A 26,424-nucleotide genomic window follows, 5' to 3' on the forward strand; every position below is an offset into this window, starting at 1 on the left:
CAGAACTGCCAGCTTCTCTCCTAGCAGACTGAAGAAGTCCAGAACTTTCCAGAACTTTCCTGAATCTGAGTGAGGAAGATGAAACCCTCATGATCCAAAGCCGGCTCCTCTTTGCATCCTATGGCCAGGTAGCCTTGGGATACGGACTCTGGCTCTCGGCTAGGAATTCAGCAACAGCTTCTTAGATTCCATGTCAATGCCAGTCTGTGTGTGGGTATCTAATACTTTTTCTGTTTTCAGCATGTGGTGTCTGTCAATATTTGAATCCAAAAAGGAGCCAAGAATCAACTAAGGAGAAATCCTGGATGCAACTAGAAAAGCCACACTGCTGGCCACATTCTTCCCTGCAACTAGTAGCTGGTTACGTAGAGACTTGCTCAAGCCTCCGAGATTTATGGAGTACCACTCTGAGTGCCCAGCACTGAGCCAGGTGGGTCCCCACCATGCTGCGGCCTGAGCTGCTCCCTGAGGCTCTGAGCCCTTTGCCTGCTGCTGGGGCTGCCCTGCTGCCCTGGTCCAATGCCATCTGCAGAGTGCCTCCTTCAGGGACACAGTGCTGACTCCTCTTGCAGTCAGTTCACAGCAGTATGGTAGCTGGCCTGAATCCTGAGGCTGCCTGGCGGTGGCCCAGGGTCCCTCTTTTGCCCTTTGCTGCCTGTTCTCTGGTCCCTGGGGTTTGTCACTAGCATCACTGAGAGGAAAGGGACACACATTCACTGAGACCTCAACGAGCAGGAGCTGAAGACGGCAGAGGCGGCCCCTCCTGCACTTTGTGGAGGTTCAGATGAACCAAGGCAAGGGTGAGATGCATCTAAGCACCGGGGGCACTGGTGAGGATCGGCAGAAAGGGCTAAGACACCCTGGAAACCGAAGCGGAAGGCGTTCTGGGTTGAGCAAGCTCCTTCCACCACCCCATGGGGGCTCCTGGTGGCTGCAAAGTTGTCTGTCTGGGTGAGGAATCACGAAGGAAGCAACCAATCTCAGAAAAACTTCAAACATTATAACTGAATATTATGAGCAAGTTATGACAACAAAACAGACAACTTAAATGGAATCGATCCATGTTATCAGATGGAGTCAAGAAAGAGCAAATCTGAAGAGATTTATAATAAGTGAAGGTATTGCATTAGCCACTTAAAGATTTCCCAAAAAGAAAATCCCAGATGGTTCCACTGAACTTACATGAATTCTATCAGATATTTAACAAAAACAACCTATGAGACCGGTAAGTGCCGTCACCGGTCAGACAAAGACATGGCAAGAAGACTACAGACTCCTGCTCCTTGAAGATACGATTACAAAAACCCTCCACAGAATGTAAATGAACAGAAGTTAGCACTGCATAAAGGGGATATGCTAAGATCAAGTAAGATTTATCACAAGAAGGTAAAGTTGGTTAGGAAATTGATGTAATACATTTTTCTTTTCTTTTTTTTTTTTTTTTTGGTACCAGGGATCAAACTCATGACCTCCCGGTTGCCAGGCAGGTGCTGTGCTGCTGAGCTGTATCCCGGCTCCATATATTTTTTAAAAAGGACAAAGACACATGATTATCACCACAGGTGCAGAAAAGGCATCTGACAAGCTCCAGCACTCGTTCATGATCACTCTAAGCAAGTTATGAACAGAAGGAGACTGTTTCATCATGGTAGAGGGCACCCTTTCATTAATGGTGAAAGACCAAACATTTTTTCTCCAGAGACCGGGAGCAAGGTAAGGGACACATTCTTGCCATTTCTGTTACCATTTTCCTGGAGGGATCAGCTGATGCAATAAAGGAAAAAAACAAACAAATAAACAAAAAAAAAACTAAAGGCATCCCGATTAGAAAGGAAGAACTAAAACTGTTTTTATTTTTGAATGACATGATCCTACGTGAAGAAAACCCCAAGGATTGCACATGTAACAACCTTCTAAAGCTAGTAGTACTTTAGAAAGCTTAAAGGAGATAAGATCAATGTGCAAAATTCAATTTTACTTGCTTATGCTAGTAACTCGCTATCTGCAAAGAAAATTCAAAGAAACTCCATTCACAACATCAAAGAAAGACATGGCAATAAATTTTAAAAAGGAAATGCAAGAATTGTGTATCAAACATTATAAAACAAGCTGAAGTGGGCGCATGCTTATAGTCCCAGTGCTCTGAGAAGCTGAGGCAGAAGGATTGTGAGTTTAAGCTTAGTCTGGGCTACTTAGGGAGATGTGGTTTCAGTCAACCGATCTACCCATCAACCAATCAGTGAAGAAGGAACTTCAAGCAAAGGCCCTGAGTTCAATCCCCAGTGCTGCAAAAACAAACACAACGGCAAAATGATCATGAGAAAAATTAAAATCTAAATCAGTGGAGTGTCACTACATGTTCATGGATTAGAAGATGCAACATCAGTAATCAAGGTGATAATTCTCCCCACGTGATTTGTAGGCCTTCTAAAACTAGCAATTGACAAGCTGGTCTTAAAACTTATATAAAGTTTTATCTACATTAAGGACCTAGAATAGCCGGAACAATTGTGGAAAATAAAACAAATTTGGAGGAGTTACAGTAGTTAGTTCCAACTCTCTGCAGAGTGTAACAGCACAGGATAAACCCAGGACAGGGACCTTTGCCTTACAGGTGATCCACCTTGGACAACAGCGTTGACAGTTCGTGGGGGCGGGCAAGCTTTTCCATACATGGTGTGGGGAAACCGGGCGTGATTTGCAGCACAAACCCTGACTCTTACCTCTCCGCATGCAGCAGAGTTAACCCAAGGTGAACCCCAGACCTGAATGTGAGGGCTCAGTCAACCCTCTCAGATGAAGGCATGGGGAGAATGTCAGCAACTTGGGTCTGATCCATAAATGGGAAAAAAAATCGATAAACTGGACTGCATCAAAATGAAAATAAAATTTTAGAAGACTGCATTAAGTTAAAAAAAAAGATGGCCAGGAATAGTGGCATACCCTTCTCATCCCAGCACTTTGAGAGGCTGAGGCAGGAAGATCGAAGGTTTCAGCTCAGCGTGGGCAACTTGGTAACTTAGATCAGATCTCAAAATTAAAAAAAGAGGGCTCTGGGGGCTGGGGATTTAGCTCAGCGGCATAAAGCGCCTGCCTTGCAAGCAGGCAGTCATGAGTTCGATCCCCGGTACCGATTAAAAGGAAAAAGACAAAAAAAAAAAAAAAAAAGAGGGCTCCATGAAAGCCCCGAATACCCCAACTACCTATGTGCATGTGTAATTGAAATTTCACTCCGAGGACAGTTGAAGTTATTTCTCTAAGGACGCCGTGCAGGCTCGCTAGCCCTGTCAGGATTTAGGGAGCAAAGTTCTCTAACCTGGAGAATAGCGCATGACAGACAGCTGCTCGTTCCCATCCGTGTGCACCGTGACCAGGTCTTTTGTCTCCGTGTCAAACACAAACCACCTGTTTAAACATGAGAAAGCACGTGTGAGCCCCTGAGTGGAAAGGAAATGACCCCACTGCAGCCGAAAGCGAGCCGCCACCGGGCTGGAGGGCCGGGTGGTCTATGAGTGCTTAGCCAGGAAACCTGTTCCCGGCTGCCCCTCAGAGCAGGTTTCCTGGGTGCAAACGCTTCCTAGGGAGAAGAACCACATCCTGCCTGGCATGTGAAGCTACTTGGGGGCTTCTCAGGGAGAGTGTTGGTTTGCACGAGGAGGGAGACAGTCCGGGGCACGAGGCTGCTGACTGTCCCTGTCAGCAGGGGCTGTCCCTGTCGGGCTGCAGTGGACGGGTGCTGGTGAGCAGCTGGGCCCCAGGGACTGGCGCTCCTGGCTGCAGCGTCTGCAGCTTCCAGGAAAGCTGGTGAGCAACTGAAGGGGTGGATGGAAGAATGGCGAGTGTGGCAGGAGGTGACAGGGAGGCTGGCCTTTGATCTCACTGCTGTAGCAATGGGTGAAAGGTCAGGTCTCCTTCAGAGGCGCATGTCAACCCAGGATGGATGTGGATGCAGTCGTGTCCTGGATGAGGTGGCCCAGGGGCACCTGGCCCTGCAACTGCGCTGCAGAGGCACTGATGGGGCAGGATAAGGTTACCAGTGCTGCTGCCTTGTGCACCCCTAGGATGAAACTGGGACCGAGTGCTGTCACCACCACACACACAGGCAGCCACCAGGTGTCTGTTGGCCTGGCTGTCATCAGGACCCCAGAGGCTCAGCACTCACACTGAGTGCAGAACTCTCAGTGGCGGCAGTGAGCAGACCCCAATGTATTTAGGGACGGAGGGCATATAGCGCCCCACTGCTGTGATTTCAGACCTGGGTGGCACGAGTGCCACCCCATGGCCACCGCAGCGGGGTCTTCCTGCCTGCTCGCCTCTCCTTCTGGCTGCAACTTCCTGGCTCAGGATGTGCTTCTCAGCTCTGATTTCCCAAATCTTGACAACCACTCACTCTTAATGCATTATCTGAGTGTAACCAAGGCCCAAGCATTAATAAATAGACTGGGGCTGATGAGACTCTGCCTAAGAAAGGGACAGTGCTGGGAGCACCTGGCCCTGGAACCGCACACGATGCAGAGGCACCCCGGAGGGGTGGGATTAGACAGCAGGTATCTGTCTGTCTGTCAGTCAGGCTGTCCTCTAGCCCCCAGAGGGTGGGGGCTACTGAGTTCTCAGCTTCTGCTGTCTCCAGGTGAGCCAAATGGAAGGCAGGGGGTGCATGTGGGTCCATGGAACCTGACTCTTCAGCTTTGCTACTCACCACTTAGGAGCGGTTACGCTGCATAAACTCTGCACTCACAGCTACAGACTCCAAGTGGTACACTTTCTAGAGAGCAAGGATGTGGGAGACAGCAGAAACCCTCTGAGTGCAGCCACAGAAAATGCATATAAGTACTTCCTTTATCCGTGGTTTGAGCTCCCCATGGTTAACCTTGGTCCATAGATAGTACATGGAAAATGCCCCAAATAAGCAGCTCACTCTTTTTAAAGTGTGCACCCTTAGCCACGCTGGGTCTCACTGGGCAGGCACAATGTCATCTTATGTTGTCACTGGACAGGGAAGGGAGCCTAGGACAGGCAAGTGTTTTCAAAGAGAGAAGCCTCCGAGTAGCTCCACACAGCTTCTGCTCCAGTTTACTGTGAGAATTGTCCTATTTTATCATTAGCTACGGCTGACGTCTTACTACATCTGATTTATCAGGGAGGCTTTCTTCAGGTGTGAACATGTAGGAGAAAATGGTGCATGTGGGGCCCGAGCCATCTGCTGGGTCCCCCCCAAGGGCAAGGGACTGCTATTCTGTGATGCACAGCCTGGGGGTACAACCGGGCCTTGCCAAGCATGGACAGTTCCAGCCATTGCTGTCGCCTGCCAGGCAGCCTGGCTGGTGCTCTGTGTCAGTCCCCTCCTTCAGGCATCTGTGCCACAGACAGTGTTATCCTCACAGAAAAAGAGACAAGTTCAGAGTTTATGTGAGTGTCTCAAAGACCCCACGTCAATGTCAAAGTGGGGTCCTGACACAGATTTAAGGCCCGGTGTGTTGGAAGTGGTCAGTAAATATGCACTGGCTGAGTGTGAAGAGGCAGCTGGGCCCTTGCCAAGGGTGGCTGGAACATGCAGCTCCAGTCTCAGTGCTTTGGAACCAGGCTTCTTCCACCCAGCAGCCCCATGGGGATCTTAGGGCCCCTGAAGTTGGGGCAGATGGGCAGGGGGGGATTTGGGGAGGGAGCACTTTTGCAGGAGACAGGGTGCATGCTTTCTAAACATTTGCCCCAGGTTCAAACCGGGAGGGACCTCTGTCTAAGCCTCACTGTTGAGCTCTGGCCCAATTCTCCGCACGCCAACAGGGCAGACAGATGGGCCCCCAGCAGTCCTGCCCCGTCCCTGACAAACACAGCGAGCTCCTGTCCGTAGCTCAGAGAGCCCAGGCCTTGCTGGGCCACTTACCTCCCAGTGAGTGTTCCGACTGCAACCACAGACCCTGAAGGATGAAAACCAGAAGACTGAGCTGGATCCTAAAACATTGTAAAGGAAGTGTAAATTCATGGCCAAGTACAGCGCTGCCGCACGCAACCCACCCGCACCGCGCTGTGTCCTGGGCTGCACGGGTCCTCTGAAAGCCTCTCTTCTCTCCAGACAGGAGGGGGCTTCCCACCTGGATGCGAATCTCACTCTGAGGACATTAAATCATTGTCCTTTTGGGTTTTTTTCTCTTCCTGTCCTATGTCCCTTCACATCTGTAGCCATCAGAGGACAGACACAGACCTGTGTTCTTGGTTCACGCTGTGGTCCATATGTCTGGTCCCTGGCTGGCCCTGTGCACAGTGCAGAGCCCATTGAAAGCCCATTGAAGGAGAGGGAGACGGAGGGACAGAGGAGAGGCTCCCAGAGAAGCTGGACACATGGAGGACCCCAGCTTACTGCTTTACCTCAGGGGGTGCTGCGTGCCCAGGGCTGCCCTGGCAGCCTCGCCCTTTACGGTTCACTAAACGAGTCTTCTGTGTCCTGATTCATCTGAGCTCACACAGTTAGGGGCTAAAGTGACCCTGTCCAAAGCTTCCAGAGCAGGGACACAGGGCTAGGATGGACACCCCAGCCCAGCACTTAGAAAATGCCAGCGACTTTGGGGGTAAAAGGCTGCTGTTCAGCTCTCGGAGGGGCCCAGCAGCCTGCATATGGCCTTGATCCACCATGAGCCCCACACAGAGCCTGGATTCGGGAGTCAGATGGAGCCAGGTTCATCACTGTCTCTGATACCCGCTAACTGAGTGATCAGAGCTCGTTATTTAACCTACTTAAGCCTCAACTTCGCATCAGGAAAATCAAGGCCAATGAAAAATACAGGTCCTCAGCCTGAGGACAAAGGCAGCTACTCCTCGTTAGCCTGTGAGCTGCCCGTGCATACGGCTTATGAATTCTCATTCACGAGGCAGCCGTAAATGGCGTGCTGGCTCTTCATTCCTAACAAGCATTTTCAGGACTCAAGTCAGCCAAAGGACTTCACTTGAGAACCCTGACAACCAGCTCGTAGTGGAGAACTTAGGTAGCAGCCGAGGTCACTCACAGCAGTGACAAAGGCTACGTGGATCTAAGAGGAAATCACGTTGTTGGCTCAGAGGCAACTTCATGTCACTATTAATGTTGCACAGAAAATGAACATGGATGTTCCAGACAAATTTCTACACCTGCAAATGTCGTGTGCACGTTTACCTCGATGATTTTGTCCCAAACAGGCCGGTGACCAACAGCATCCCATAGGGTGGCATGCTTGTCGTGCCCACAGGTCAGGAACTGGGGCTTGGAGGCATGGACGGCCAGACCCCAGAGTTCGTCCGTGTGACCCTACAAAGAACCATGATGCAAGGGCTTCCTGAGACCCCACAGCTGACCCCAGGGGCTACACTCTGTCCCTTGTTCTGGGTCCTCCCCGGCCTAACCCAAGGCAGCCACGGTAGCCCTGGAGTTGGGCAAGGTCACCCGGCGTGACCACGATGGGACCCCTACTTTTGGCACCGGCAACATCCTCCCTGAGGCAGGCAGAAGTGGGTGGCAGCCCTGCCGAGCCGCAGCACACCTGAGTGATGGGTGCGAAGTCCCCCGAGAGGGTGCCCTGCAGGACGAAGTTTCTCGTTGTGCCTATTAAGATGACATCGCCCTTGCCTTCGGCCACTGTCCGTATGGGGCCGAACTGTTCGGGAATCTGCATTGTGAGGGGTCACGGAAGAGAAGGATGTGAGAGTCCATTAAGTGTTAGCTCACATACTAAACTTAGCCATTGATGTGTCACCCGATAGCTCCTGTGACAGATAATACCCGTTGGCATACCTACAGAGCTGGGCTCCGTGGCACCGAGCTGTGATTTTGGTGCCTCCTGTTTTAAGACACCGTCTCACTCAGTTGTCCAAGTAGCTTGCCTCTGGGGAGGCTGAGGCAGGAGGGTAAATTTGAGTCAGCCTGGGCAACCTAGGGGAATCCTGTCTGCAGATAAAGTGGACTAGGGATGTTCTGTGGTGAAGTGCTAGCTTGGCATGTGAGGCTCTGGATTCAATTTTCAGTAACACCGACATGTGTGCATGCACGCATACATGGGGAGAGAGGAGAGGAAGCTGCTGAGAGGAAATCCAAATGATAAAATGTGCGTAGCAGGCCCTAGACACAATTAAAATCCCCTGGGAAACCAATTAAGACTGGTTCTAGTATAGAGACGTTCTAAGTGTAGAGAATGTCATTTTAGTTGAAAATGGCCTCTATGATTTTAATAAAAATATGATGCCTCATGCAATTTCATCTTGCCAGTTTTCGAAACCCTAAGCCAAGGGTTCCAGACAAACATGGAGACTGGCTGGGATCAAGGCTTGAGGTTCTGAACGCATTCCCGTGGTGGTGCCCGCTAACCTACCTCGGTTTTATGAAGCTTTTGATAGTTTCCGTTCCAGGAGATGAGCTTCCGGTCCTTCCCTCCTCCTGACACCAGCGTGCCGTCTCTTAACATACAAAGTGCAAAAATGCCACCCTCGTGGGCCCCCTGAACCGCACAGCTTATCCGGTTGGTACCTAAATACGTGCAGAAAGCCACCATCATTAGCGCCTGACCTGTCCCGGAGGCCTGGCTGAGGGTTAAGTGCCCCGAGGGCGGTGGGATAAAGTCATCTTAGTGTTGTGATATTAGTACACCTGTTGGCCTGTGTCCACCTGCACCCCAACCCATTGGACCTCTGAGGACGGGGAACCCTTGCTGCCCCAGAGCCCGACAGCCCGCACCCAGCACGTTTCTCATGACAGATTCCTCGAACTACCCGCTGACAGAGGGCCTTGGCTCTGACCCATTGAGGTTAGCACACATAATTAGCTCAGTAGATGTCTGCCAAGTGCTCTGTGCATAGGAAGTCGCTTAAATATTTTATGGCCGTATACGTAGTCATTAATTACTCATCACTGTGATTTGTTCAGAGGGCTCCTAATGAGCTATTAATTCCCTCATAATATCCTGGCCTTTCAGAATGATAAAGAGCCTTTTAGAATGATATTCGAGGTGCACAGAAATATATGCGGATGTTTAACTTTTAAAAATGTATTAGAGTAAAAGACACATTGCCATGAAGCCCCCTCAAAAGCCCCCTCGTCCCTCTGAACACAGCTCTCTACTGCTCCTGCCGCCTTCCGCAGCAGGTCTGCGGGGCCTCTTTCACGAGTGTCTTTAGCTGCACCGCCATAGCTCCCTTGATGTCTTCAGTCGGGTCAGAACATTGACCCCGCATGGTCATTTGGATTTCGGGGCAGAGCTGGAAGTTTGCACGGTGCCAGATCCAGTGACTAAGGCAGTTGAGGACACAGTGCCGGGTTTTTCTGAGCCTCGTTTTCTGTTAGATGGCGAGCAGCAGCAGCTTCGCTGTACTACGGTAGCGTCTCATAAAGACACGCAGAAAGAGGACGCTCAGTACCGACAGTCAGTAATTCACCACTGACCAGTTTTCTAGTTTTATGGTTTCAAGTCACACACACACCCCTTGGGATCTGCCAGCACCCTTGTAAATTCTGGTAAGCGATAATTCACACAGAAGTTACCTTTGATGAAACATTACCCAAAATACCAGCTTAGGGAATAACCGCCTGTTACCTTTTCCCCATACTAAGATGTTGCCACTTGAATCTCCAGTAATGGTGTCACCGTTTTCAGAAAACGTCACACAGAGGACGAACTTTGGCTTCTCTTGTTTCTGCAGAATGTAGTAAATGCAGACACATTTAATGGGGTCGTCCTTGCATTCATACTGAGAGCGGGCGCAATTGCAGTGGAAGCTGGAGTCCTAGCAGCTTCTGCCGTTCGAGTTTATCTGCCTCACACTGTGAGATCACGTGTTTCTGGCAACTCCAAGTGGCTGAGGGATCCCAAAGTTGCAGACAGTTCACACACAGGGGTGTGGGAGGGCACTGGGGGGCGCCTGTACGGTTGTGAGTGTGGAATACAGAACAGAGCCCACACCAGGGTAAAGGGGCTTCTAAGTGAGTCTAGGAAAGGCTGCAGCCGGAAGGGACAGAGTGTGCAGACAGGCTACGCATTCCCCATCCCCTCGGCACCTGCCTGCGCCAAGCAGGGAGCTGCCCGGTGGGCAAGCTCTGCCCTCCGTGGGCCGCAGCCTCTGCCAGGCTCCCAGCTGTGTGAGGGACCCAGAGGGTGTCCGTGCCTCTGACCCCCTCCCCAGATGTACGCTCACGTCTGCCACTAAAACAGCGGCTAAGACCGTGGGCAGCGGTGAGTGCTCTCTTAGCATCTAGCAGCCCATTATTTCCCTCAGGCAAAGAATGGATTTCAGCTTTTACCTCAAACAATCCTTGTTTCTTAATAAGGGAGCTTCCTTCCAGCGTCCAGAAGTACAGGTGGGATTTTCCGCAGGTCACTATGATGCTGGTGTCCGTGGGGTGGAAATCCGCGGCGAATACCGCTTCATTCGAACACTAGGAAAAACAGGAGAACCCAACGCCTCGAATCCCTTAGGAAATCACTTAGGAATCACAGATCAAAATCTCATTCACGCCAGGCACCAGGACTCTGGGTTTTTCCCCACTGAATGAATCTCACATAAAGTTCTGCCCCGCTCTGTCTGTGCTGTGGGCCGAGGGCCCCTCGGACAGGGAGCCAGAGTGGGCTGGCTGTGCGATCTGCTGGAGGAGAAGTCATGCTGTCTCCCAGTGCTGGGTACCCTGCACAATGGAGGCACCTGGCGGATGCCCCAGTGCAGATGCCAGGCCTCACCCCCACAGAGTGACTGGCCCCTCTGAGTCAGGGCCTGGGCATCTGCATTTCCCACTCCTCCCAGCCAACGGCAGCTGCTGCTTCCCCAGAGCCCTTCCTGGCTCTACTTCCTGTGGCTCCTTTGAGATGTCGTGTGCTGGATCTGGCTCTTTGGCAGCCACTTTATCACCTCTCAACCCAATCCTGACCTCCATCCAGGACCTGCACCCTAGTCTGCTAAATCTGGCCCTGAGTGTCCTTCTAGTGTAATCCACTTCTGTGTTTGAACCCAGGAAACAGTTTGTCTTTGCTTACTTCCAGCCTTGGAGTATCATGAGAAGACCTTACAGAACATTAGAAGCCCAGAACATTAGAAGCAGGGCTTCTGAGTGACAGGAAATACAGGGCCAGCTTCTGCCCTGCACGAGAGAGAAGGCTGCCCACTCCGGCTATCTCCTGGTGATCCTGAGTTACCTGATGGTAATTCTCACATCGGACACCTGAGGTTATCTGATGGTGTTTCTAAAGTTAGATAAGCAGTGTTACCTAAGGTTAACACATGCTAAGATGAGAAATCTGAAGCTGATTCTACAAAAATAGGAATCCAGGGATGACGTCAATGGGAGAAAACAAAGCTTAGGGAACTGGCTTTGCATAGGAAGAGTTTTGCAAAAGGGAACCAAGGCAGCCAGAGGAGGCTAAAGGGGATGGTGGTGGTGACTTAGGGCCCGGCTCCCTGTCCCTCAGGGTCTGCTGAGCTGTGAAGGAGACCCCTGCGGGTGGCAGGGCCCCATAAACCTCAGGGTGCAGGTGCCCACCTCCATGGTGCCCCCACTGCACGGTGTCGTGGTGGGCACTGGGGATCTGAATGATGAAGGAAACAGTGAACAAATAGATGAGCGGGTGCAGGTGAGGAAGGAAAGACAGGAGGACTCAGGAACAGCTCCACCGGGGGCAGGGCGGGGCCGGCAGACCCTGAGGTGGAGGGGTGACCCTAGGACAGGTGGCCCCGGAGCCTGCTGGGAGTCGGCCCTGTGGGGGAGGTGACTCTGCCACACGCATGAGGGCTGGGCGAGACCTTCACATCGGCCAGTCTCTCCTCCTTCTGCCAGTCCCACACCGACAGCACGTGGTCATTGGAGTCGTCCACAGCGCAGAGGTAGCTTCCTCCGTTCTGAAAGACAGAGGTGTCCACAAGAAGGCTGCATTGAGAATACAACGCGTCAGGCACAATTCAGGCGAGCATGCACCTCGTTTCTGGCAGAGTCTGCTACACTGTGAAGCCCACCTGCCCCCGCTGAGCCTGCCTGCTAGGTTGGACAGGGACAGCGGGGGAGCTTGAGGCCACGAGGGGACAGGCATGGACAGCAAGGCTCTTTGCTGTCAGGTTCCAGGAAAACCAGGAGCTCAGTGGCCCTGATACCCCGGAACTGTGCCCTCGGCAGGCACAGCCCAGGGCTATGTCGCCAGCTGTGGACACGGCTACTGTAGGATGGTGCTGCAAGGCCACAGAGAGCGGGTGTGGGGCCCCCAATCGAACACAGCGTGTGAAGAAAGGGTCTGATGTGGATAAGGACGTGGTGTAACACACAGCAAGTGTGGGTCTGTGGGGAGCCTGGGACCTGACCCTCCTCCGTCCCTGTGTGCAGAGAGCAGGATGCAGCCCCGGTCAGGATATAGAGACCTGTGGTGTGGGTGGCACTCAAGGTCAAATCAGATGTGTGCTTTAAACCACAAGATGACAACAACTTGGGGACCTGAGGCTCCTTTATTCCCCACATCCACAAGGCCAGAGATGCTCCTGAAAGTGTGTATCCCTGATGGCCTGACCCAGGAAGCTGGGAACACCCAGAGTGTGAATTCCACACGCACCCGGGCAGTAAACTCTTCCTCCAGACTTTTCCCCTCCACAGTGTAGCTCTAGGCTGTGACACCCATGGGGCACACACTTACAGATTTTGAAAATGCAATACAGGTGACAGCCCGGTCAAAAAAGCCTTTCCCGATGACGTGCAGTGTATTCAGCGTCACGGAATCCCAGATGCGCACATGGGGAAGCAGTTGCTGTTTTGGGGGAAAAAATAGTCATCAATTGTGGTGGTTCACGAATCCCTCTCTACCTTGAAGCTGCAAGATTCCCTAGGCAGGATCTGCGATTGTGCAGAACAAGGGCCTCTGTCCACACTGGAGGAGCCTGTCTCTCCATGTAAGCGACGTGATCCTTGGGAGGCCTGTGCCACGGGGCCACCTGAACCACTAAGAGAGGCCCGCTGAGTCTTAAACCCAGACCAGCCTGCTCTGGGGATCCAGATGTGTTCCTGAGTTCCAGGTGTCAGAGATGAGATGGTATCCACTGTGCTTTAAAGTCTGTTGGGTGTAAGGGTGTCCTCAGGTCCAACTTCATGCAAACAGATAGTACCAAACAGTAGGAAGAGCCTGACATTCCTTGGTCCACAGGAGCCAAACAGGCAATTTAATTACACACACACACACACACACACACACCCGACGATTGTTATAATTTGTTCAAAATCCTTTTCAGCTGTGTCCTGGGTTAGCTAGCATTCCTGGTTTTTCTCATATAGAAGAAAGCATCTCATCATCAAGAAAGGCAGACAGCAGGGCACTGGGTAAACTGGGTCTCTAAGGAGCTTGGTGTCCGGTCATGGGATGAACCCCCACACCCCCACACTGAGATGCATCTCCAGCTCTTAGGAGTGCACTGAGTTCCCCAGGCTGGGCTTGAACTTGTGACTCTCCCCCCACCTCCAGTGCTAGGATCAAAGGAGTCTGAAATACACTTTAAAGTGACAGGAGCAGAACAAAGGGTTCAGTGCTAATTTCAAAGATGTTTTCATGGGCATGGAATTAAAGGTGAGCACGTGTTCCAGTTACACGAGTTTACATAGCAGAAGTCCAGTTTCTATTATTTTTATTGCTTCTTGTCCAGGTAGGATTCTAATGAAAAATAGGATAAGGTTACCATTTAAAATTTGATCTTACTAAAATATTTTCTCTACAGTGGCCTTCATGGTTTCTGAGGGAAAACACTGATAAACATGAAAGTACTTAATGTGACCAGTGTGGTCAAAAGCTACACAAAAATAGATGTCAAAAAAGCTAAGAGGAGTTTGATAGGATGTGAAAACACAAGACTGGCAGAAAAACAATGGGAAGCCAATTTTGAACTGTTCTGGGTTTTTACAGTTCCACCAACTCTCCTGAAATTCAGGAGAGGGTTCATTGTTAAAGGCCGCTGTGACGGGAGAGGTGCAACCTGTAACATTCACGTCTCTGACCTAGCGCGGGGGCAGAGGCAGTTGGACGCCGTCCACACCTGAGCAGGCCGGCTCGGGACTGCGGCGTTCTCAGGAGGCCGGTTTGTTACACGGACACAAAGACACCAGCACCCACCTTTCCGTCCTTGGAGGTGCCTGCGACCTGTCCGGTGGCTATGGTGATCCTGTCCGGATGAACTGCTAGGCTGAGGAAGGACAAGCATGAGATACGCGGTTCCAGAGGTGCCCTTACTCTCCCCCATCAAGTGGAATTGGATCGAGAACTTAAAACAAGAGACTGCATTGCCTAACCTGTGCGGACTCAGGACCAAGTCCCCAAACACCATCCGCTTCAGGTGACCCGGGCCTAGCTCACCACCTTTTGTTTTTGTTTCTGTCTGTTTGAGACAGGGCCTTGCTCTGCAGTTCAGGCCGGCCTTGAGCTCGCTTTGTAGCCCAGGCTGGCCTCGGACTTGCAGCGATCCTCCTGCCTCAGCCTCCTAGTGCTGGAATAACAGCCATCTGCCACTGTGTCCAACATCACTGCCTCTTAATCCTTTAACTTCTTACTGAGAATTTCCAAACTTTGCTAGGAAGGCTTCCTTTAAGAGGCTTCCATGTCACAGCCACTGAATCAGTCCACGCGCCCTTCACTGAGAAGTCGTTCTGAGGGTGTTAAATGGGAAAGGCAGCGCAGCCTCTGCCAACAGGAATTTGATCACTGACCAGGGAGCTGGGCAAATAAATCCCCGAATCTGTGGGTTCACAAACCCGCCCTTCCGTGGTTCCTCCACCAGCCATGACTGAGCAGGGTGCAGAAACACGGAGCACACTGTTTAACTTCTCAGCAAAAGCTCCAGCCCAGTTTACAAGCCCTCAGCTCGGGGTGTGTCCAGGAGGTGTTTACACAGATGGACATGCTGTGGGGACAGAGAGCTGAGCACAAAGTGGCCCACAGGGCCAGGAGCCGGCAGACAGCAGAGGACACAGCAGAGCGCTTCCCGGGGAGACCAGCTGGCTCCGTTCTGAGTTCGCTGCCCCTGGTGGCCCCTCCCCGGGCAGCCATCGTGGCCAGCACTCACCACTTGACGTCATCATCGTGTCCGGCGTAGTGCCTCTGCAGCTGCTCCTCCACGTTGAACAGCACCACCACCGAGGCGATGAAGTACACGGTCTCGCCGGTGGGCAGCAGGTACAGGTTGTTCCGGCAGTCGCGGCCCCGGTACCCATAGCTTTGCACTCGTCAAGGTAAAACCCACTTCCTTTTCAGCCCACAGAGCCCCAGCCTTGCTTGTTTCAGGCTGAAATAATGTTAGAGTCCAAATACCCTGGCCCAAAACCCCGACCCAGAAGGCAGGTGATGAAGTCGGGAACGGTTGGTTAGGAATGAGAATACATGTTTTTAACTATACAAAGATTTGGGGTATTCCTTAAAAAAATCATTGAGTCAACTATGAGTCTTTTTTAAAAATTGTGATTCAAAGTTAAATCTTTTACTACAGGAGGAAAACTTTAAAACTGCGGTAAAAGTCCTCATAAGGAGTACAAGTCACACATCGGTATGTGTCAGAGAATAAACGTAGGTCCGCCTTGCTGCACTCACTAAAGAGAATTATTCCTGTTGTGATTCTGGGCTGTATAGTTCACAGTCTCAAGGACTACTTGGAGACAAAGACGTCATTGGAGCATGCGTGCAAAATACAGCCCAGCTCCCCGCAGTGATCTGGAGCTCATTTTACTATTTCACATTTCCTGAGGTGTGAAAGCAAGTTGGCTGAATAAATGTGCTCTGTAATGAATGTATTTCCAGGGTGTTTCCCAGATTTCACTTGACTATGTAAGGAGCCGGAACCTGGGACAGAGATGCTGACTCTTTGGTGGCACGTGCCTGCACAGGGACAGGTGAATCAGTGCCTGTGACCTCTGGACCTGAAGAAAGAAAGTGTGAATACTGGGGGAGAAAGGCAAATGACAGTTCTTTAAAATGTCCAGAGATATGACCATGTCATTGCACACGGGATTCCTGCAGACCCAGGTGCAGAAGCTGCTGTGTGAGAAGCATCTGGACACTCGGCTCTCCACCAGGCAAAGGTCTGGAGGCGAGGAAGGCTTCTCTCTGTCCGCTCTGCGGATGATCCGCAGCCAGGAAGGGGCTCTGTGGGCTTCCTCTGCAGGAGTCACTGAGCCGCTGAGTTACACGGGAGAAAAAATAACTCTTAATTTAACTTAATTCTTTGCTCAGATCCTGTCTCCTTGCGTTTGAGTTGTTTTCCCTGGAAGCTCACTTTTCCAAATTCTTCACAGTGTGGCCTCCATCAATCCTGCTTTGAGAGCTCTGGTCCTAGGATAGATTTCAGATTTTGTGGCCTAGATTTTGGGGAGAAATTTTCCCTTTTTTAAAACAGTAGGGTGATCTCTGTGCTCGGCGTCGACTATGTTTATCAGCCTCTCCTTCAGGTAGCAGTGGGCATTCAGTGTCTTCTATGATCGCTCCGTTTACTCAAACCTTCAACTCAGGCTCCCAAGGCCCGCCAGTGGCCAGGGAGGACACTGGTCCTTCCTTTCAGGGTCCTCTTTGTTCTTTGTTTGGGTCTAAAACCTTGTCACCAGCACAGGTTAGCCTCATTTTTTTTACTGTTGTTTTGAGACACAGTCTCGTTATGTAGTTCAGGCTGGTCTTGAGCTCACTGTGTAGCCCAGGGGTCCTCCTGCCTCAGCTTCCCAAGTGCTAGGATTACGGCGATGTGGCCATCATATTACTTTTCACATTCTGTATGTTTTCAGGGAAACTACAAGAACCCCTCTCTTGGGAACGCTGAGCCAGCTGTCTCATACCTAGCAGTTTCTCCTTTGCTAGGATGCTGTGCTGGGCTCTAACACACGGACAGTTGTATAAGATACATTTTTAAGACCTGAGAGTAAAATGTTTTGATTTTTTTTTAAGACAGGGTCTCACTATACAGTTGTGTCTGGCCTTGAACTCACTGTGTAGCCCAGGCTGGCCTCAAACTCACAGTGATCCTCCTGCCTCAGCCTCCTGAGTGCTGGGATCACAGGTGTGCACCACCACACCTAGCAATGCTTTGATTTTTAAAAGTTTAAGTAGATTTTAAAAAGAAATTCTTTACAAAAAATGTCACATGGGATGCACACGGATAATCCCAGAACTTAGGAGACTGAGGCAGGAGAATTGCTGTGAGTTTAGGACCAGCCTGGGCTACACAGTGAGACCCTGTCTCAACAAGAACAAAATTTAAAAAAAAAAATGCTTTAACACCTCATGAGATGTCTACGATCTTTAAGTTATGACACTTTTACAGGCACACTTCCGGTGTTCATCAGCTGCTGCCGTGGTGTGGCGGGCCAGGCAGTGAGGAAAGGATACACCCATTCCAGTTTCAGCCTCTTGGTTGGTAGCTCTACCTTTGCATCCAAGCTGTAAGAGTCCACTTGCTCTTTGGGCATGTACATGGTCACCGGGCGTCCACGAAGAAACATTTTGACATACCCTTCTTCTACAAAAAGAACAGAGATGTCAGCAACACACTCAGTGCGTCGGACGGCAGATGACAAACGTACTCCTCTCTAGCCTGGCAATGCAGAGGTGAAAGTTTTCAGCACCTGCCTGGCAAGTGCCAGGCCCCGGGCTCGGTTCCCTGCACCCAAAAAAGTGAGTTTTACCCTGTGTCAGTTCTACGCTCTGTCTCAGGAGAAAACTCAGTCGCTAGCCGTGAGATTCAATGCCTTGAAACAGAAGCTTGGGTTGTGTTTGCTAATACATAAACCATCAGAGGCAGGAAGGAAGTAGACGTTGACAGTGATTTCCTTGAGCTCTCAATACTCACACTTTGTCACCAGGAGTAGAAAGTGGGCCACGTGAAAAATCACAACACACAAAATCCACTTCAAATTTTTTGACTTGAGTGTATCCATAATCTCAAAGTTTACAAAGTAGCTTTCAGTATTTAAATCAGTTTGTGTTATAGAAGTGTAAAATCTGTGTGCCTGTTTCCCACTGGGCAGATTCAAAGAGAAAAAAAGCAAGGTCCACAGAAGAGCCTGCGAGGGTGTGGAAAGGAAAGTGCTCGAAGACAAGCTAGAAACAGAACATGAATAAAGAGAAGGCTCGAGGAAAACGGGCCAAAAAGCAGAACTTCCGAGAGTGGATATTTCTATTAAAATAACTTCTGACTTTGACTGAATTATAGGGGCAAAGTGAAAAAAAAAAAACCACTAATATATTGACATGGGGAAACCTCTGGATCGCAGATAAAACGACTTGGGGTGCTCTGGCCAGTTTTCGGGACGTCGTAGGAGGAAGGAGATGTCCCCTGAGCCCAGGATGAGTTCTGCTCGGTTCCCGCACCGCCTGCCTGCAGGCCGAAGGACTCAGCCTCAATGGCATTTAAACCAGGCGGTGGAACCAGAGACCTCTGCGTAACTCAACAGGGGACTCACTTGCAGAGAGGAAATCGGTGGGGAAATCACGAAGTAATGCAGCCACACGCAGAGCTGCCAGTGAGTCTTGTGAGTCTGGGGCCACGGGGTTCACACAGTGCCGCATGCAGGGTTACTTCAAATGAAGCGGGCGCCGCCCTTGGATGTTACTGCGTGCAGGCACCACAGGTCGGCCGCGTGTGACCCCCGCACTCTGCGTGTTAGGCATGGCGATTCAGGAAGGACCGGGGACACGCTCTTCACCGCACACGCCGTGCCAGCTGCTGCCCCCCTGGGTTAATCACTGTGCGGTGGCCACCTCTCCCGCTGCAGCCACCTGAGGCCGCCACGGCCACAGGCTCTCGAGGCCCCTCTGGGGCATCTCACATCGTGCTGCCAGCCCGGGAGCCCCAGATTGCATTCAGCTCACGCTTCGGCCATGGGACCTCTGCCTGCTCTCGGTTGTTGGACTGAGTGCTCTGACTGCCCCAGCTGCCACGCCACCCTCGAGGGTCCTCCTCGCCCAACAGAGGTGTCCCTCTCCTGACGCCCTGTCCTGCTTGTGGATGTCACCTCAGGTGCTGACTCAGGATCCTGCTGAGGATTACGCAGGGCACAGTTTGAAATTAACTAGGCCAGGCCTTGATGCTAAATCAAAAATCAAAGCGCAGCCAGGAAGAGCCATGCTTTTCAGGCTAGGATCACAGCACACATCGGCACTTGCGGGGAGGAGCCGGCAGCAGCACAAGGCCGTGGCAGCTGTGGGATGCCTAGGGTGCGTCTGCCCTCTAGCTCTCTTCCTGGTTTGCTCAGGGTAGAAGAATTCCTCTCCTCAGCCAGTAATCAGCCGAGATCCAAACAACAGCGCACAGCAGAGCCCACCATGCAAATGCCAGAGGGCTCCGCACTCAGGGCGGGAGGTAGTGCTTTGGTTTGGAGCTGCGTCCTGCACAGAAGGGGCAGAGAGCTATGGCTCAGGCTCGGGGTGCTGCCTACCTTTGCAATGCGTCACCCGGCGCTTCCCTTGGGATTTCGGAGACAGGGACAGAAGGGCTAGATAAAGAGACAAGGGTGCTGCAGGAGCGGCTGCTGGGGGCTCCCCAGCCAGCCTGCCAGGGCTGGCCGGCTGCTACATACCCACCCCTGGTGCCGTGGGACACTGGGGGGCCCTGACACTGCACTCACGTGGGGCCTGGCTTCCTGTTTCCCAGAAATGACGTGAGCACAGAGGCACAGGCAGAGGGACACACAACCGCCAGTGTGTCTCAGGATTGGAGGGAAAGGGATGGAAAACTGAGTAACTACATGAATTTACTGAGCTAGTTGCACACTTGTAAAAAAAACCTTTTTTTTGCATCTTATGTATACTTTCAAGTAGGGTCACCGTGCTCAGAAAACAGTGTCTCATAAGCTGTGCTTCCAACAGATCTGTGGAAAGGTACGCAGGAACTATTAGTTTGCAGTCTAGGAAATCATAGGCAGAGAAACAGATTTAGACGGTTATGTAACTGGAGGCACCGGAAACTTTCCTGGAATGGGGGGTGCGGTGCCCCTGTGGGGCGCAGAGCCGGGTTAGTAAGGAGGGAATAAAAAGGTGACAGAAGTGTCCAATTGGGAACTCCCTCGGGGCTGGGGCCATTGCCCAGACAGCCTCGTGTGCCTCCTGCATCTCAGGCCGCTGCAGACCGGGGCTCAGGTCAGTTCACGGGGCCTCCTGACCCCGTCTCCACCGCCGGCCATCACTTGGTGGCACAGATATCAAAGCTGCTTTCCCTGGGAAAGCTGTCGCTTATCTGCCCCCATCATAAATGATGGCCACTTAGTAAGGCCACTCACATGAGCCAGGGACACCATGTAAATGTGAAGTCATACTTACCTGCACTGAACACGGGCTCCTTGGGTTTGCTGTGAAAATAAACCAAAGACAGTGTTTAAAGCAGGCTGAGACCTCTCCCCCAGGAATCCGGCCCGAGGGCTTGATGGACAAAGTCATCCATAGGGACAAGCGACCTATGAGGGAATTTCATCATGGGTCCCCACAGGCCAAAGCCCCCCACCCCGGCCACGGTGTGGCCACCACTTCCTCTTGGGGTCCCCCTCTCTAGGCAGCCATGGGGAGCCAGCACTACCTGCATCCCATCAGCATGGGTTGCTGCTGTGGTTTGACGCCAAAGTTTATGCACAGGAAGTTTGGTGCCTACCCAACAATATGAAAGGGCAGAGAGAGCTTGATTTTGATTTTCTAGTTTTTATTTACTTTTTTGAGGCAGGGTCTTGCTCTGTAGTTCAGGCTGCCTTTGAACTTGCTGTGTTGCCCAGGCTGGTCTTGAATTTGTAATGATCCTCCTGCCTCGGCCTCCTGAGTGCTGGGATTATAGGTGCGTGCCACCATGCCCACATCAGGCTCTGTTCCCTGTCCCCAGACACCGTGAGGCCCGCCCCCCACCCCCAGCCTGGGCTGCTCCACTGCTCTCTGTGGCTCCAGCCTCTTAGCTGGTTTCTCTGGTTGGGCGGGCTCTCTATGGGGGAAGGAGCCCTCTCTTCCTGCCTCTATGCAAAGATCCGGGCGGTAGTGCCCTGTCCCTTTGCAGAGGGGCTTGTCACCTGCAGGGGTTCCGTTCTGTCTACTCTACTTGGCGGCCTTGACACTGCAGATCCCCTAGGTGTCCCCATGGCCAGGGTGGGAGCGACACCCCCATGCCTTCCATGTGCCCATCTCGGCTTCTGCCACGGATCTGAGTTACTGGATCCAGAGGCAGCAAGCACAAGCAAGAGGGAGTGAGCACAAGAACCACGGAGGCTAAGGTGGACTCGTGGCACCGTGGACATGTGATCTCAGGGGGCCGATGAGGAATCACAAGACGGGAAAGTGCGTGTCCTCACTGTGATGCTGATCATGGACGCAGGAAGATGCCAAAGCCATGCACACAGACGCCCGCAGTCCAGGACACCGTCCAGAATAAGGAAGGTGGAAATCACAGACTGCTTTCTCACAGAGGAATCTGAACCCCCAAGATAGGGAACCCCCAGGCTTTCTGATGCTGACAGCCTCACCGGGAAGAAGGGGAGAGTTCCACTGAAGGCTGGAAAAAGACAGCACAAGCGTAAGAGTCTGAAGGTCATTGAGAGAGTATCCGGTGGCAGTAACACGCTTCTGTTCTTCAAATCTAAACCCTGTGGAAATTTATGGACTGATGCTCTGCATCAGCATTTTAGAAAATTATACTTTCACAAAGAAAGTGGCAAAATTTCCAGTCATGGTGGTGCCTGCCTGTTATCTGAGCACTCAAGAGCCTGAGGCAGGCTGAGGACTGCTGTGAGTTCAAGGCCAGCCTGGGCTGCAGAGCAAGACCCTGTCTTGAAAAACCAAAAAGAATTTGGTGTATTTGCTTCAGGAGCCCTTTTCTCTCCAATGCAACACACCTTTTCTAGCAGGGAAAGGGAGAAGCGTTTGTTCTGGCTTTTCTATCCACCTGGGAAGTCACAAACATAAGCCTGGAAACTGAGCAGGGTTTCCTGCCTCTCCAGGGCAGAGCACAATCGTGGCCAGGCCAGGCAGCTGGGATGCAGCCTTTGTAGAATTCCATCACTTCCGACAATGCTGGGAACAATCTTGGCATGAACCCACTTGGAAGGGGAGGCTATTACCTCTCCAGAAATGACGTGACACAGATCACCTTAATGGTCAGCTGAATGGAAAAACTAAGTCTCAGCTTATCATTTGCCCAGCAGCTTGAATGTGAGTCCCAGGGGGTATGGCACCCAGCCTTGTCCTAGCAAGGGTGACCAAGACCTAGGCCAGCGTAAGATGTCTCCATCCCTTTCCACATGGGGTCGGTAAGATGCCTCACCTCCGCCCCTCTGGGGACAGATGCCAGGCTTGTGCTGCTCTGGCATTAGCAGTGGCTGGCACCTCTGAGGCTTATGGTGTCACGACTCCTGCTCCAGCAGGAGGAGGCTGGACACCTAACCCAAAGAGACCCCCTCCCCGACAGTGAAGCTCAGTACCAGGGAGTGTCCCCAGGGCCTCCACTGAAGTCACACGCTTGCAAAGTCCCAGTGTGCGTGTCCCTGGGAAGACAGGGCAGTGGGCAGCTGCACTTGGCACCTCTGCCTGTGGACCAGCCCAGGAGTTTTCCTGAATGGGCAGGGCAGCATCCTGCACCCCAGGTCCTGGATACACTGTGACACACGATGATGTGAGTGACCGGAGCCGATGCCATCGGAGGAGAGACACAATGTCTGACTCTGGTGGGAAAGCCAGATGCTGGGAGTCCATGACAGGCCAGGTGTGTCACTTCCCTAGCCTCAAGAAGGCTGCAGCCCGAGCTGTGGCCAGGACACGGAAATAAAATCACCACAGGAAGTCAACAGAGTCCGTGATGTCAATAGGAATTCCTGGTAAAAGTTGTTTTTAAGCAGCCTTCTTACTAAAGAGAAGGTTGCTTAGGGACCATATATTATTATTTTGGTACCAAGGATTGAACTCATGACCTTGCACTTGCCAGGCAGGTGCTTATGCCACTGAGCCTAATCCCCAGCCCAGGAACCATTATTATTATTATTATCATTATTATTATTATTATTGAGACAGGGTCTCTATATGTAGCTCAGGGTGGCCCTGATCTCACTATGTAGCCCAGGCTGGCCTTGAAGTCCTTGATTCTCCTGCTTCGGCCTCTCTAGGGTTGGGGTGACAGGTGTGCGATACCATACCCAACTAGGATCCATCTACTAAAAATGTTTACAAATCACTGGAGACTTTACTAAGGACAAAAACTACCTCTTCCCAGACCCTGCCCACTGAAAGGAGTTGCCCTGACCTGAATGGTAGCCAGGGCTTGGGCTGGCACTTTTCCTCCACACACAGAGCGTCTTCCTGCAAAATGGGAGCAGAACCTTCGTGTGGTGCAGGCATAGACAGACAGGGTTAAATGACCACCAGATGTGGGGGTGTAAGAAGCATTAAGATCTCCCGTGAGGAATGTGATCAGTATGCACTGCAAACCTGTACTAATACACATAAAGATTTTGAGAATTAAAAAGGAAAAATTATCTACCTGAAACATGTTACAAAGTGCTCAAAACACTGATATTAATTCTATTTCCCTCTTCCTCTAATTTCACCAAGGGCTCCTTCCTTACCTTACAGTTGCAAACTAAACTTAAAGAATGTTACTAACAGTTATTTTAAAATACATTCAAAGGCAAACGACCCCAGCCCTGGAAAGGATGCCTCATTTGGGTCGCTTGGCCTCCGGCACACTGCGGCTGAAGTCTGAAGTGCGGGTTAAAATCCTCGGCCTGTAGGTGGCGCTATGTGCCCAGTGCTTCATAGTCCTGGCCCACCATGCGGGTCCTTTCCTGCATGGAACAGCTCTCGGCCTGCAGGTTGTGGGCAAAGCCACACAGCTTCTGCTTCCCTGTGCCGGAAAGGAGGACACCGGGATGTGGGGGCTGGAGTTAGGGTCACAAAAGCCCCGGCTTCAGACCCAAGGACAGAAGGAGTGGCTGGAAAGAGCCCCGGCAGAGCTGTGGAGCTGCCCAAGCGCACCCTGCATTCCTGCCCCAGCCTCAGGCACATCCCTGTCACTTCCCACATCGGGATTTCCTAACCAGTTACTTACAGTAAACTGAAAAAGAGACCTGGAAAACCTTGCTGGGGGAAAGTGGGGATGTGTTGGTGAGGCATGGACATTGGGGCCTACGAGAGGAAGACAGGTCTGATGGTGGGGAGCCCTGAACCCTAGGAGCCTGAGCATGAAGATTTAGATGACAGCTCAGACTGGGCGTGGTGGCCACACCTGTAATCTCAGCATTGGGGAGGCTGAGACAGGAGCATCACCACGAGTTTGTGGCCAACCTGGGATACACAGCAAGGCCTTATCTCAAAAGTTAATTAATTAATTCATTAATAACAAGCAAATAAAAATCCTACTACCCCACAACACCACTGTGTAGGCACCAAGTTTCCAACACATGCATTTTTTTGTGACACCCAAACCATAGCAGCATCCTGTCTGTGTCGGGACTAGACATGGTGTTGCCTCACCAGCTGTCCTAGACAGGGACACCCCAGCAGGAAGTGGCTTCAGGAAGCACCCAGCTCCATGGCCCCTGACTTCCCTGTCCCGACCCGTGCAGGTTCAGACTGTATGGGGCTAAGGGCCTCCAAGGAAACACTCTACCCACAGCATCTCCGCCCTGGCTTTCCCGAGACCTGCAGGCCCCAGAGGCTAAAACATTTCCTCCAACCCAATCAGCCCATTGCCACTCTGCATGGAAACACAGTTGCCTCTTACTTCCAAGGGGTGGGAAATTCAAACAGGGTGATAATTGAAACATTGTATCAGTCTAGCAACACTGGCCATAAACTGGGCATCTAAGTAGCCAGACATTTTTCCCCCACATAAAATCCTCTTAAACAGACCCTTCTAGATCAGTATACTGGGTACATCATACAAGTCTTCCACTAGAACATTACTGCTGATTCTGTATTTAAATTTAATAAGTATTTCATGGTGGCATAAGTCACTGTATAATTATTATTAATTTACTGTCATTAATATGTAAAGTAAAATATTATACTGCCCTACATTGCTTTTGTTTTTCATGCCAGCTTTTTCAGTACAAATAGCAAACACTTAAAATTCTGTGGTTTGTTGCAAGCAAAGTACCTTAAACCATTAAATGTTCTAAAATGAACAAGATTGTATCTTGTCACCTCGGCCTGGTAGTGCACATCTGTAATCCCACTATTCTGGGAGGCTGAGGCAGGATTGTAAATTTGAGCCCAGTCTGGACAGCTTAGTTCGAACCAGTCTCAAAGTAAAAATTTTTAAAAAGGGTTAAGTATGTACTGCAGTGTGCAGGCCCTGGGTTCGATCCCCAGCACTGCCAGAGCAGACTCTGTCATGTCCTACACACAAAGAGACTATCAAGCTCAGTTAAGTGAGATACAGGAGAAACCTTAAAGCTATTACAAGGAGTATAGCTTCTAAGAAAGTAAAATGAAATGATTTTAGAACATGTTACTGTGTTTTGTAAACTGCTAATGTTGGTGACTCCTAAGCTCTTTCTGCTCAGCAGTGTACATCTGTACAACGCACACAGCATTTGACAGCTGCTGTAACACTGCTGAGAGACACACTGGCACAGAACTGCTTTTCTGGAGAAAAGGGAGCCTCTTCTAATTTGTATGAGAGTCTTCTGTGCCAGCCACTTGAGGGTGTGGCGCACTGTGGGCCTCAAAGCTGATGATCTCTGATCCAGGTAAGACAGCAGTGCTGTGAGCGACCCGCTGTTTCTCCAAAGCTGGCCAGGCCGGGAAGCTGCAGCCACAACCTAGCTCTCCCCCATCCCAGCAGGGCAGCTGGGTGTGCATGAGCTCCCGAGAGGACCAGGGCCTTGGGTCCCGCCCACCCACGCACCAGCATGTGGGACATCCCTCACTGGCTGTGTGGGGAGGCACCGTGCCTTATTTCCTCCCTGGCTGCAGTGAGACTTCATCCAAACCTGGGCTGTACCAGGGTACAGGGACTGAGTCGCTGTACAAATGCAGTCAAATGCATCAGACCAGTGAGGAAAGGAACGTCCCGCTGGATGTCTCCGAGCTCACGCGTCGGGGAAACCACCGTGGGCATGGTGTAGAGCCTCACACATCCCCTGCCTGGGCTCCAGGGGAGCAGCGGGGGAATAATCAGCCCGGCTCTGATGGCCAGTTTCCTGGAATTAGGGTCACATTTGTACCTGGATGTCCCCCAAGAGCCTCAATGCTCACTGGGGCCTCGTGCTGACTTGCCAGCCAACTATGGGGCAAAACCTCAACCAGCAGACCTCAGTGAAGCCTGTGGTCCTTAGGTCGTGGCTGTCCTCCTTTAAGCAAGGAACAAAGTGACTAAGCCAGTGTGATTTGAGGGGATCCAGTACCCAGTCTCACATTCCCAAGATGCGTGAGAAAAGGAGGCCAGAAGTCCTGGCCAGCCCAGATCTGCTTTCCGTGCTGTCCTGCTGCCTGAGCTGCCAGCCGAGCACATCCT

The 26,424-nt window shown here is 51.4% G+C and overlaps 1 protein-coding gene across 3 annotated transcripts in view; it reads right to left on the reverse strand.

Moving 5' to 3' along the window:
* Eml1 (EMAP like 1) overlaps window positions 1-26,424 on the reverse strand; it is a 147,030-nt gene that overhangs the window by 7,510 nt on the left and 113,096 nt on the right. For 2 of the 3 annotated variants that reach the window (XM_005000496.4, XM_063241126.1), the window contains exons 5-18: window positions 20,262-20,290; window positions 19,382-19,438; window positions 17,334-17,463; window positions 15,031-15,180; window positions 14,085-14,154; window positions 12,624-12,734; window positions 11,749-11,844; window positions 10,259-10,393; window positions 9,555-9,654; window positions 8,337-8,491; window positions 7,512-7,637; window positions 7,148-7,279; window positions 5,885-5,952; window positions 3,317-3,405 (exon numbers count right to left, since the gene is read on the reverse strand). In XM_005000496.4, coding sequence (XP_005000553.2) covers window positions 3,317-3,405; window positions 5,885-5,952; window positions 7,148-7,279; window positions 7,512-7,637; window positions 8,337-8,491; window positions 9,555-9,654; window positions 10,259-10,393; window positions 11,749-11,844; window positions 12,624-12,734; window positions 14,085-14,154; window positions 15,031-15,180; window positions 17,334-17,463; window positions 19,382-19,438; window positions 20,262-20,290 — 1,448 coding nt within the window. The remainder of the gene's footprint in view (window positions 1-3,316; window positions 3,406-5,884; window positions 5,953-7,147; window positions 7,280-7,511; window positions 7,638-8,336; window positions 8,492-9,554; window positions 9,655-10,258; window positions 10,394-11,748; window positions 11,845-12,623; window positions 12,735-14,084; window positions 14,155-15,030; window positions 15,181-17,333; window positions 17,464-19,381; window positions 19,439-20,261; window positions 20,291-26,424) is intronic. The other variant, XM_063241127.1, reaches the window with a different exon arrangement.

This window comes from Cavia porcellus, unplaced genomic scaffold, assembly GCF_034190915.1.
Source record: "Cavia porcellus strain 051 isolate PalLab524CR breed Dunkin Hartley unplaced genomic scaffold, mCavPor4.1 scaffold_31, whole genome shotgun sequence".
In the NCBI taxonomy this organism is placed as follows: Eukaryota; Metazoa; Chordata; class Mammalia; order Rodentia; family Caviidae; genus Cavia; species Cavia porcellus.